The sequence below is a fragment of the Vombatus ursinus genome, unplaced genomic scaffold (assembly GCF_900497805.2).
Source record: "Vombatus ursinus unplaced genomic scaffold, bare-nosed wombat genome assembly UNPS02014781.1, whole genome shotgun sequence".
NCBI lineage: Eukaryota > Metazoa > Chordata > Mammalia > Diprotodontia > Vombatidae > Vombatus > Vombatus ursinus.
This window is the reverse complement of record NW_020954559.1, coordinates 10,174,842-10,187,460: the sequence shown is the minus strand read 5'-3', so window position 1 is coordinate 10,187,460 and position 12,619 is coordinate 10,174,842. Positions and strand designations below refer to the sequence as shown.

Below are 12,619 nucleotides of genomic sequence, written 5' to 3'. Positions count from 1 at the left end.
ATTCAAAATCACATTATTAAGTTAGCTATGGTAGTTGATTGCTTGACCACAAAGAAGTCTTAAATATTTTTTAAGCTCTTCCTTGTCACCTTGTTCTTTTTCTAAGATTCATGTTTCCTTTAATCCCCCTGTTGACAACATTAGCAGCAGACAGGAAGAAGGGAATTGATCACTTTTTTGCCAGTACCTTTGAAAGTACTGAAAACACTCGTATGGGCATGAATCAGTATATTTTGTAGGCCCAAGATATCACATATTGTTAAGGCAACATAGTCAGAATAGATATATAATGGCTGCTTGTTCAGAAACAGGTGAATATTTTCCCCTAAGCAGCAGATGAGTTACCTGTCTGTCCTTTCAGTCCAACAAGGCCTTGAGATCCTTTTATGCCCATCAATCCTATAAAACCATGGTCTCCTGGTGTGCCTTTTTCTCCAATGAAGCCCTTCTCACCTGCAACAAGAGATTGTCTTTAAATAAGTCCTTGTATTCCTTGTGACCTGGGGTCAGTGGGAGGGGAGAACTGGATGGTAGACAGTCAGTCCGGCTTCTGCGCTTTTCTTTTCTTATTCTTTTCTTTCTTTTTTTTAGGCAGTTGGGGTTAAGTGACTTGTCCAGGGTCACACAGCTAGTAAGTGTCAAATGTTTGGTCTGAGGCTGGATTTGAACTCAGTTCTTCCTGACTTCAGGGCTGGTGCTCTATCCACTGTGCCACCTAGCTGCCCCACTTTTATTTTCTGACACAGGTTTTTGAATGTTTTGGTTAGTGGCTAGTTTAAAAGTACAACAACTACTCTCTACATATTTTGAGGACTTAAAAAAAACCTTTCTACTTAATTTTTAATTAATTAATTAATTATTTGTTAATTAACAAGCATTTACTTTCCCCCCTCCTACCTGACCCAGTAATTTAAGAGAAAAAAAGAAATACAAAGACCTCATGACAAATATGCATAATCAAGCAAAAAAAAAATTCTCACATTGTTCCTGTACAAAAATATAGGAAGGTTGTATTTGTTAGAGAGAAGCAGCATGCTGCAGTAGATACAGGGTCAAGAAATCCTGGGTTCACATTCTGCCTCTGACAAATATGAATTGAGAGAACCACGGCAAGTTACTTAATCTCTCAGTGTCCTAGGCCATTCTCTAAGTACTTTTTTTCTCCTTTTTGGTGAGGCAATTGGAGTTAAGTGATTTGCCTAGAGTCACACAGCTAGTAAGTGTCATGTATCTGAGGCCGGATTTGAACTCAGGTCCTCCTGACTCCAGGGCTGGTGCTCTACCCACTGCACCACCTTAGCTGCCCCCATTCTCTAAGGTTAAAAGTTAAAAATGAAGGACCAGTCCTCCACAGCTGAAATGCTTTTCCTCCTTACTTCTGCCTCCTCGATCATCTAGCTTGTTTCAAGACTCAGTTGAAATTTCACCTTCTGCAGGAGACCTTTACCATTTCCCTATCTCCCCTTCCATCACCCCTTTCCTCCACTGCCATTAGTGGTTTCCTTATGAGATGATCTTCCATTTACACTGTAGATATCTTGTATGTACATAGTTGTCTGCATGTTGTCTTCTCCATTAGAATGTGAGATCTTTGAGGGCAGAGACTTTGTTTTTCTTTTTTAATCCCTAGAACTTAGTTCAACAAATGCTTGTTGGTTCTTAGTCTCTATCAGGGAAGGGGGTTTCCTCACTTGGAAGTACCTACACAAAAGGTGGCCAAGTGGATAGAGTACTGGGCCTGATGTTAGGTAGACTCATTTTCGTGAGTTCAAATCTGGCCTCAGACACTTACTAGCAATGTGACTCTGGGCAAGTCACTTAACTTTGTTTGCTTCAGTTTCCTCATCTATAAAATGAGCTGGAGAAGGAATGGCAAATCACTCCAGTACCTTTGCCAAGAAAACCCCAAAGGGGGTCATGAAGAGTCAGACATGACTGGAATAACTCAACAACAACAACAACACACAACTGGAATCTCTCCAGTTCCAGACCACTCCTCTAAGCTCTCCCCTCCCTCACTAAAATTACACATAGAAAAAATAGACATCAATTTCTAATGACATAGTCCTGCCTTTAATTTATTTTTATAGTTTGTCTTTCTTCCCTCTCCCCACATTTGTGAAAATAGCCAAATTGTTGAGTATTCTGGTTCATTTGTACCTTACTAAGATCTTATCACACTATTCTTATGTCCTCCTCTGCATGCCTCACAAAGCACTTTTTAAAAGAACTTCCTTAAGGTCAAGAGAGATGCCTTCAGTATTCAGAAAAAAAAATGCTATGAATGTCAACACTTTGGAAAAACCACTTGGGAAAGTTTGCTTCTTTCTTATTGATTTTTACAGTATTTAGAATCTGCTACAAACAATATTTTTCATTTTTTAATCTATTATTGAAACTTGTTTTATTTTTCTCCTTGTAAACATTATGACTGACCCAAGTTGTTGCTAAGACCGTCCCTCACTCTCCATGTTTAATCCTTCACTGTTTTCTTTATGTCTAGTCATTAATTGGGTTAAAAAAAATTCACTTCAGTCTGCGTATTTCTTAGCCTTTGCCATGTTTATACGACTCATCTATCAGAGAAGATAAAGTCATCTCAAGAGAGCAAGTTAAAGAATAATTACCAATCTGTAGAGACAGAGGAAATTTCCCCACTGGGAGTTCCCTACACCAATGAAATCACAAGGACCAAAAAGAAACAAGGAACAGTCTGGGGCGAAGTCCTTCCCTCTCATGTACTCTGAGCTCCAGATATAAGCCATGCTTTCCTGTCTCCATGACTTTGTTTATACTGTTCCCTATACTTAGAATAGCCACTTCTATTATGTTTCCCATTCTATTACCTCTGTTTCAATCAATGAATCAATGAATCAATCAGTGAATAAAGAAGAATTTACTTAGCTCCTGTCACCTGTTATATAGAATACTTACTATGCGATAGGAACTGTTCTTGGCTATGACGATACAAAGACAAAAAATTAAAGTCTCTTCATGGAGCTACACACACACACACACACACACACACATTCATACGGTAGTAATCACAATTGGGAGAGTACTAGGTGGAGATATCTGGAGGCCTCCTGTAGGAAGTAGGTAGACATTTGAGTTAACCTTTGAAGGAAACTAGAACTCTTCATTGTGTTGATATTCTATCCATTCTTCAAAGCCCAGATCAAACACCACTTCCTCCCCAAAGCTAGCCCTGATCCCTGCAGCTAGAAATAATGCCCTTTCCTCTGCTCTGCATATATCTCTTCAGCACTTATCATACAGTATGATATTTATCCATGTAGATCTCATTTGTTGGTAGTAAATGATAAGCTTTGTAGATTATTGATGGCGGGGCTTTCTGTCTCAAATTTCTCAAATCTTCCCCAGAACCTAGTACATGCACTGCATACAGCAGGTGCTTCATAAATGTTTATTGTGTGAATGAAGGAGCAAGTGAACATAAGTTTTTTGATGATGTTCAGATTTAAAATAAAATACATACCTGCAAGTCCAGATATGCCCAGTTCTCCTTTCAACCCTGGCCTCCCTGGTAAGTTTATAATGTCTCCCTCATCACCTGTTATATACACAAAGGATTACAAATAAGACTGGCTTCGATACATTTAGTTTAAGTTTATATATACTTTTGCCAAATGTATCTAGAAAAACACTCACCAGAATCTCCTATACTTCCGGTCTCACCAAAAAGACCTTCTCGTCCAGGCATGCCCTTGTCACCCTAGGAAAAGATTACATATGGAGCTTTCTTAAAATACAATTAATAGAATGACAATATTACTTTGATCCCTTTATAAATTCAAAATGCTCAGCATACCAAAACCCAAAGCCTTGTAATCACAGAAATGATCACTTGGCAGAAAGCTTATGAAAGGCTTCAACTCAACTTGGGGAGGGGATGCTGGTGGTCTGTTAATCTTTGAGAAGATAAACATGAACTAGGTGAAATAATTTTTATCACTACAAAAGTAATTCTGTACAATTTTTATGTAAAATATTTTTACCTTTGAACATAGGTTTTTGCCAGCAAAATGTTTAATGCCAACAATGAGGGGAAAATGACTAGTTGAACCAACTAGGGCATAAACTTTGTGATTCCACATGAGCTAAATGGGGACAGTCAGTTTCAGACTTCTGTGTCTAATTGGGCTTCTTTCTTTCAAATAGAGAGAATGGTAGTACTGCAAACCTTGTTTCAGGTGGTAAATACTTTGCAAATGACACTATTTCCTTCAAGGAGACTCTCTTAGACAACCTATTAGCCCCTATTAGGAAGTCTTACCTTGCGCTCTCAAATCACTAATATTTTATCCTTTAGTGAAAAGTACAAAAAGGAGAAGACAGAGAAAACCACTTTCACAATGGCACGGACGAACATCAGGATTTCTTTTTCTCTCTTTTCTTCTCCTCCTAGCCTAGAGACTATTGGTGGCTCAGTGGATAGAGTGCTGGGCCTGGAGTCAGGAAGATCCAAGTTCAAATCCAGCCTCAGATATCTCCTAGCTGTGCAACCCTGAGCAAGGCTCTTAACCTCTTTCTGCCTCAGTTTCCTCAATTGGAAAAAGGGAATAATGCACTCTCTCCCAAGGTTGTTGTGAGAATCAAAGGAGCTAATATTTGTGAAGTACTTAGAAAATGCCTGGCACGTTATTGTTGAATTGTGTTCAACTCTCTGTGTCCCCATTTGGGGTTTTCTTGGCAAAGATACTGGAATGATTTGTCATTTCCTTCTCCAGCTCATTTTACAGATGAGGAAACTGAGACAAACAAGGTGAAGTGACTTGCCCAGGATCACACAGCTAGTAAGTGTCTGAGGCCAGGTTTGAACTCAGGAAAACTCATCTCCAGACCCAGCATTCCATCCACTGCACCATCCAGCTGCCCTGCCTGGCACACAGTAGGTACTTATTAAATGCTTACTGGTTTCCCTTGTTCCCTTTCTATCTTGATATCTGTCTTTATTTTCTCTCTGCTTCCACTCCAACCCATTTTTAAATAATTAGTGCCTGAACCAGTTACAGGACTGGTAGTAAGAAGATTGTTGTGGAAATATTTTTCCCCCTTATACTCAGGGACTGATGGTTATTTCTGAGGCCTTAGGAAAATGATGAGAGAAAAGAAAAAAAAATTCAGGGGATCTTGAAGACTGGATGTACACCAAAGAGGGTTGAACAGATAGGATAGATAGGGCCTCAGTGCTGAGGGCTGGCAATAAGGTTGCAACATGAGTCACTCCTCAAAAGTGCTACGTTTTCCTGTTAGGTTCAACAGTAACATGCAAGCCCTCTGCTCAAGGACATGAAGTGAGAGGACCTTTATTTAAAAGTGGGTCGTTCTGTCCCAGATGATTTTTAAGTAATGAAGTGGCATGGGGTCCATAACAATTTTGATTTCAAGAAATCCTAGGGGTCCTTAATGATTACAAAAGCATTATATTCTCCCATGGCCTAATGAAGTTATCAGATCCTGTTCACACACCAGCCAATCTTATTCTGAAGTGCTTTAGTCAATAAAACCACATGAGCAGGACCTAGCTGTGACTTTTATTTATTTATTTAAATGCTGACATTTAAATCACTTTCAGATGCTGGCACAAGTAAACCATTTTCTGATTCTTATTAATGAGTTTATTGAAGACAAATGCCTTTGATCCAGAACTTCTTATTTTTACTATTTCTATCTTAATGAACTAAGAATAGGTCACGGCTTGGCCAAAAGACTTTATCAACAGGGAATGGGATTTTGTCATTAAGAACAAATTCAAAGTTAAGCCTGGACCAGTGCTGAGAAAATTTGCCTCTCTCCTTTCTTTGCAGAAGTGGGACACTGTGGGCATGGAACACTGCAGATACCGTTAGACTCACTGAAGTTGGTTGGTTTTGCTGACCTGATTTTCCCTCTTCCATTAAAAAACAAAACAAAACAAAACAAAAAACCTTTGTTACAGAGGATAGCTTACTTGGGAGTGAAGTGGGACTGAAATGAAGATGATATAAAACTCAAAAGATATCAATAAAATTAAAAATGAAGCAGGGTTAATAAGAAAAAAATAAAAATTAAATTAAGAATGTTACTATAATTTTTTTAAAGTACAGGACCAAGTGTGGTGATGTAAGCCTATGAGATCCTTTCTCCTAGAGAGGCTAAGGCTGATAAATCACTTAAGATTGGGAGTTCTAAACTGTAGTATGGTTAAGGTGATCAAGTGTCTATAGAAAATCTGGCACCAAAATGGTGAGCCTCTGAGAGCAGGAGGTCTATTAGGCTTTCTTCCTGTCCAAATCAGAAACAGAATGGGTCAATGCTTCGGTGGTGTTCAGCTGTATTGTTGGCCCATGAGTGGCCTCTGCACTTCTGTCCTGGTGAAGGTAGGGAGACCCAGTCTTGAAAAAAAAAAATTAAAAAAATCCACAAATAAATAAACAAACAAAATCCTCAAACCATAAAGCAATAGGAAATACAAAGGATATTGACTTACCCTAATACCTACAAATCCAGGAAAGCCTCTAATACCAGGAGAACCAATTATGCCAGGGAATCCTTGCAAACCAGGCACTCCAGGAACACCGATTTCACCTTTAGCCCCTTTGATGTAACCAGGTGTCCCAGGTAACCCAGGAATTCCTGCCTGTCCAGGAATGCCTGGCATTCCTTGTCCACCTACAAGAAGACTTCAATGTAAAACTCTGGTGACAATGAAAGTGGTGCTCTTGTAAAGCTTTCAACTTGACAGTACAGTTCTGCTGTTGAAGAATGACAAGCAGAAAATGGGAAACTGAGCCTGCTTAACAGTAAAATCAAATTAAAGATGTCAGGAGGAAAAAAAATGCAGAGAATTTAAATATAGTAATGAAACAAGAGTACTTTTCTAACAGAGATTGAGCATTGCATCTTCTATGGCAAAAATAAAACAAAACTCTCCTATTTTGATATTCCTTGCTTAAGGGACAAAGGAAAAATAGCAGAGGGGATGAATTTTTTCCTTGGCCTTAAAAACACAGAGGAGAAGCTAGCTTGATGATGATGATAGCACCTTACCTTTTGTGCCCCAATATCCTTTCCCACCAACAGGTCCTTCATCGCCTTTCTCCCCTTTGAAGTCTTTCATTCCCGGCAGGAATTTTGGAGGTTCTCCTGGAGGCCCTGGCTCTCCACGGCTACCTTAATATGAACAGAACACAGACATTTTTGAATGCCTCTGCACTATGATAAAGGAACAAAGTATACACTCTAAAACCTTCTCCTGCTCACCTTCAAAGGCACTAAGACTTGGGAGGCTATGAACTACTGAGCTAGTGTACTGCCTGACCTCTCACCAAAGCTTAATAACTATAAGGTAAGCTATAACAACCCTTCCAGCACTAAAACTCTATTACTCCCATTAGCTATGCTGAAAGGCTTTTCATATGAAAGATTGACTTAGGCTACTACTGTAGGCAGATGGAGTTTGGCTACTCATATCAAACTCAAAATGCTTGTCATCTTTGTCACGTACTCTATGGCATATAAGAAAGTGGGTAATGATAACATTCATCTAGGGGTGTACAGGGAAATGTTTAACAACCAGCTCTCTGAAAAAAAATGCTTTCATGATACAGTGTACTTCTGAGTTAAATTTGCATCATTAACATTTTCTACATTACTTTCTTAAGTCTAGACAGTAAACAAAACAACAAATCAAGCCCTGATTTGTAGAATTTGGTTATTTACAAAGTGTAAATCTTCATACTGAAAATTTAACAATTGGTTCTCAATAGCCAGTAGGAACTAGATCCAGTATACTCCTATGTTCAACTCAATTATTAAGCAATACTCTGCAAGGCACTGTGCTCAGTGTTGTAGATACAAACATAAGAACAACAACAACAACAACAACAACAACAGTGCTTGCTCTTGAGTTTAATATTTTCTACTACATTGTAGGAAAGTTTTAGAGTGATAGCTGGGACTGAATTCCAGTGTGTTGACCTGGCCCTGATGTTATACAGTGCCTATATAATTCAGTACTAAAAAAAGACACTCAGCCCGTAAGGACTTCAAGATTGAATGCAGGGGTTCATATTCGTTTTTGTGTCATGGAATCCTTTGGCAGTCTGGTGAGTTAAATGGACTCTTTTTACAAATTAAATTTTATTTTTTCAAATGAACAAAAGTGATTTTTCTTTCCTCCCTTACTGCATTAATAATAGAAAGGGAAAAAAAACCCCAGAATTTTTGTAACAAATATGCATAACTAAGCAAAACAAATTCCTATATTGATCAGGTCCAGAAACTATATGTCGCATTTTGCACCCTGAATACTGTTTTTCTGTAACAGGGTGGAAAGCATTCTTCATCATCAGTCTATTGGAATCACATTTGGTCATTGCATTGGTCAGAATTTTAAGGTTTTTCAATCTTGTTTTTACAGCATTGTTGTTATTGTAGAAATTGTTCTTGTTCTGCTCTCCATCAGTTCACATATGTCTTCCTAAGTTTCTTTGAAACCATGCTTTTCATCATTTGTTATGGTACAATGATGTTCCATTCCATTCATTCATATCACGGAAATATGCTTTGTCAAGTATGGGAAGTCTCAGTGTTGGAAGATGCAGGAATTGAGAAAACCACGTGAGAATAAATTTAATCAGCTTGATCAAAGGAACTGGGAGGGGACTGTACCAGAGACCAAGGTAATATAAGTTGGCATAGACTTAAAGGGAACTATGAAGCCCAAAGTGGGCAGCTTAGTTTTTATGGTTAGGGTTAACATGCTTACCACTGGAGGGCCTCAACAAGGATAATAACATAGTTGAAGTAAAAGGAATGATCAGTTCGGCAGAGAACTATATAGTGTTTGAGCTAAATGATTTGGACTGAAAAAAGGAGCAGGTGGGGGGGAGGGCAGCTGGGTATAGGGAACAAAAAGTATAACAGAGGCTGCTTCTAAATTAATTTACAAAAGTGGAAGGAGGCACAGAGGGAAGAGAGGCAGCTACATTGTGAGACAAGGTGATGCCCCAAACTACACCTTGTAGCCAGTCTCTTATGATCACCATTAAATATGTATAAGTATTCTTAGTGAACAGCTAAATGCTACAGAAAAATTTAAAAGGTCAACAAGATCCAAGCCTGCCAGGAGCTGCTTGTGTAATTCAACAGTGTACTTGTGTAATAACAAAGGGTAAGGGAGCCTTCACCTGAGGTTGGCCATATTATTATACATGTTCCATTGTGCCTATTGATTGTGTGTGTGTGTGTGTATTTATCTGTGCTACTTTCTTCCTTCAACAATTAGGCTTGGTAGGGGAAGTGTCTTTATATCCATTTAGCGTAGATGAGTTACTGAAATTTCAACTATTTTGGGATAACTGAGTTGAAAAGGACAAGAAAGTGCGCTCTCTTAGCATGGGAAGGACTTCCAAGAACTGAGTCAATTGAAAGAGATACTTTGAAAGAAGGAAGCTGTGGATAAATCATCAGTGAATTGTGTAATAGGGTCTTGATAGATTGACTTTCAAATGTTCTCAGTTGATGGAAACTGGTAAATCTAGCCTAAACTATTTATATATAACTCAATTTTAAAACTATATTCAAGATAGTTGCTTGAAACATAGCAGTTTAACACAAAAATTGTTTGGAAATATGTATGGTGAATGAAGTGAGCAGAATCAGGAGAATGATTTGTACAATGAATATAATAATATAAAGGAAAATAATTTTGAAATAGTTAAGAACTCTGATTAATGAAATGACCAATCATGACTCCAGAAAGCTAGTGAGGCATGATTCTCACTTCTTGGAAGAGAAGTGATGGACTAGAGATGCAGAATGAGATGTACGTTTTCAGACATAGCCAATGTGTGAATCTGTTTTGTTTGACCACACTTATTTATTATCAAGGGCTTCTATTTGCAGAAGAAGAAGAATTGTAGAAGGAAAGTGGGCATGAAGTGATTGTGATACAGAAAGAAAAGAGTCAATGAAACATTAAAAAATACACAGAAGGAAAGGGACAGAGACAAACAAGAGAGCTGTATTAATATTGGGTTAAGCTGAATATAAACAAAAAATATACTACATAATTGGAGTTTACAGTTTCACATACATTTCCTGAAAGGTTCAAATTTTTTGATGTTTAGTTTTATAATAAAAAGAGAAACATACATTTTAAACTTCCCTAAGAGCTTTGGTCTCAGATTCTGGTTCTGCCACCTGAATGACCATGAGTAAGTCATTTAATGTTCTGAGACTCAGTTTCATATTTGTAAAATAAGAGGGCACATAGATGTCCTGTAGGATCCCTTTCAGCTCTAAGTATGTAATACTATGAGTCTTAAAAATAGCCTAGACTAGACTTAACATTTTGTCATAGATTTGTGAGTCTCATTTTAAATTTTGGAAAATTGTTGTTTGTAGTTGCTACTGTGGTACATTCTTAATACAGTTGGAATGAAGTTATTAATATGCTGCTTTTTAATGATGAAATGAACAAGGTCCTAAGCATTTGGGGGCTCTTAGTCTTCCCTGTAATTCCTTAAATGCCACTGTATGGGCTTAATAATTGTTTTTTGAAATTAATTGTTGAATTGGGTCTTTGAGATAGATTCATTCTAATACAGATAAATCCCTTTCTCTATTCATATTACATACTCCTACCAGGAATATGCTTCCCTATTCTTTTAGTCAAGCTGTGTTTCTTTGCTCCTACAAATTTTTGCTTATAGTTTGGTATAGTTCACCTTTGAAATTGATCTCATCTGGTTCCTTTTGGTTACTATAACCACTCTGGCAATTTCTCTTAACACTTACAGAGATATCTATATCTATATCTATATTTCTCTATGTGTGTGTGTGTACAAATACACTACATATATATTCATATTCATACACATATAATCTTTAACTATAGTTGATTAAATATGGTTTTTACATTTAAATCATTTGTACTTTTACATGCTTTTCTTTAGCTTATATGCTTTCCTAATTTGATTGTAAGTGTCTTGAGGGCAGAGACTATGTCTTCTATTTTTTGGGGGGGGAGGGTAACTCATTGGAATGTTGAGTGAACAACAAACAGTGATTCTGGTTCACTGTGAATATCATACCATGCCACTATGAAAGAAATATAATGTGGGTTTGACAGTAAGTACACATACCTTTCAAGCCTGGTTCACCAGTTAGACCTTTCAAACCAGGAATTCCAAAATCACCAACCTCTCCTTTATATCCAATGATTCCTGGTCTTCCTTTGATACCCAACATGCCTTTGAAACCTTCCATACCAGGTGACCCTTTGAAACCTTGGTGAAAAGAATTGAAGTGCTAGGTTAGTCAGTACTAAATGGTCAGTCAATACACAATTCCAAGAGGTCCTCATGAAGAATATCTTTTTAACTAACGAAAATAACCTTTCAAATCAAAGGAGAATTATGCATTATTTCCATCTCATAAGCAGTGGAAGTTTGTTTATGAAGAACTTGTCTTTGCTCTAACAAAATTCTACTCAGAAAGAAGATTTCCTGGGGTATCTTAATTTTCTTTCTTTCTCTCTCTTTCTCTTTTTTGGTAGCTTTCTTCATTTACCAACTTGTAGTGAGGAGGCACGTGTCTAGTTGCAACCAGAATAGCCACAGAGGAAAGAAATACTTTTAAGCAAAATTAACATAAACATATAGGCCAGCCAGGAGATAATGAAGAACTGAGATTAGAAATTAATGGAACATTAACAATATGCCACTCACAGAACTGAGAAGCAGAAAGAAAGAATTGCCATTATGCTATCATTGAATTGTTCAAGGGACAAGTGTGCTCTGATTCCAGATGAAATGCCTGTTTACATGTAACTATCTTTGGAGTAGAAAAGTTCATTTTCTTGCATTTTATTTCTATATTTACTAAATTACTTTCTGATCCATAACTCAGTCTCCTGAAAAGAAACAGGAAGGGAGTACCCATGTACATAAGCAACTGGTCCCAATTCTTGGGTCAGGTGTACCTCTGGTGCAAATTTTAAAAATGGCATGCTGATAAAAAACAGTCTTTGAGTGATTTTAAGTAATAGTAGATGACTCCCTCAGGACTTCAGACCTGCTGAGCTGAGAGAGCAAGCCTCTGGGTTGATGGTGAGCCCACCAAGATTCAATAGCCCTAAGACCTGGTTTATCTAAATCATCATCCCTATAAATGTTATTCTAGTAAATATACCCTTGGAGGTACCTTTTGTTCCTGGGATGCCAGGCATTCCAGGTATCCCCTGAAATCCAGGTTCTCCTCTTCTGCCTTGCTCTCCTATAAAACCAGTATCACCTCTGTCACCATCTAGACCTTTCATCCCCACAGGGCCAGGGACTCCTACATCACCTCGATCTCCTCTATCACCAGGTAGACCTATTAAAAAAAAGGCAGATTAAAAAAAAGATTACAAAAATATATTCACAGAGAGCAAAATCCTTTTATGATGGTCTTCATGGAACTAGCTAAACATTTTCCAATGTAATTCAACAAGTTGTTATGAATGTCTTGCTGTGTGTGCAAGTCATATGCCAGATGTAGAAGAATCTATAAACATGATTTATACACACACACACACACACACACACACACACACACACACACACACACA

General features: G+C 37.8%; 1 protein-coding gene and 1 long non-coding RNA gene across 4 annotated transcripts in view; one reads left to right on the top strand and one right to left on the bottom strand.

Moving 5' to 3' along the window:
• LOC114046109 (collagen alpha-2(IV) chain-like) overlaps positions 1-12,619 on the bottom strand; it is a 287,529-nt gene that overhangs the window by 29,788 nt on the left and 245,122 nt on the right. For both annotated transcript variants that reach the window (XM_027866363.1, XM_027866364.1), the window contains exons 31-37: positions 12,214-12,384; positions 11,154-11,297; positions 7,054-7,176; positions 6,494-6,675; positions 3,673-3,736; positions 3,500-3,574; positions 346-453 (exon numbers count right to left, since the gene is read on the bottom strand). In XM_027866363.1, the coding sequence (XP_027722164.1) occupies positions 346-453; positions 3,500-3,574; positions 3,673-3,736; positions 6,494-6,675; positions 7,054-7,176; positions 11,154-11,297; positions 12,214-12,384 (867 nt within the window). The remainder of the gene's footprint in view (positions 1-345; positions 454-3,499; positions 3,575-3,672; positions 3,737-6,493; positions 6,676-7,053; positions 7,177-11,153; positions 11,298-12,213; positions 12,385-12,619) is intronic.
• Positions 7,189-12,619, top strand: part of LOC114046111 — a 38,335-nt gene continuing 32,904 nt past the window's right edge. For both annotated transcript variants that reach the window (XR_003569463.1, XR_003569462.1), the window contains exon 1: positions 7,189-7,351. This is a non-coding gene — a long non-coding RNA (uncharacterized LOC114046111). The remainder of the gene's footprint in view (positions 7,352-12,619) is intronic.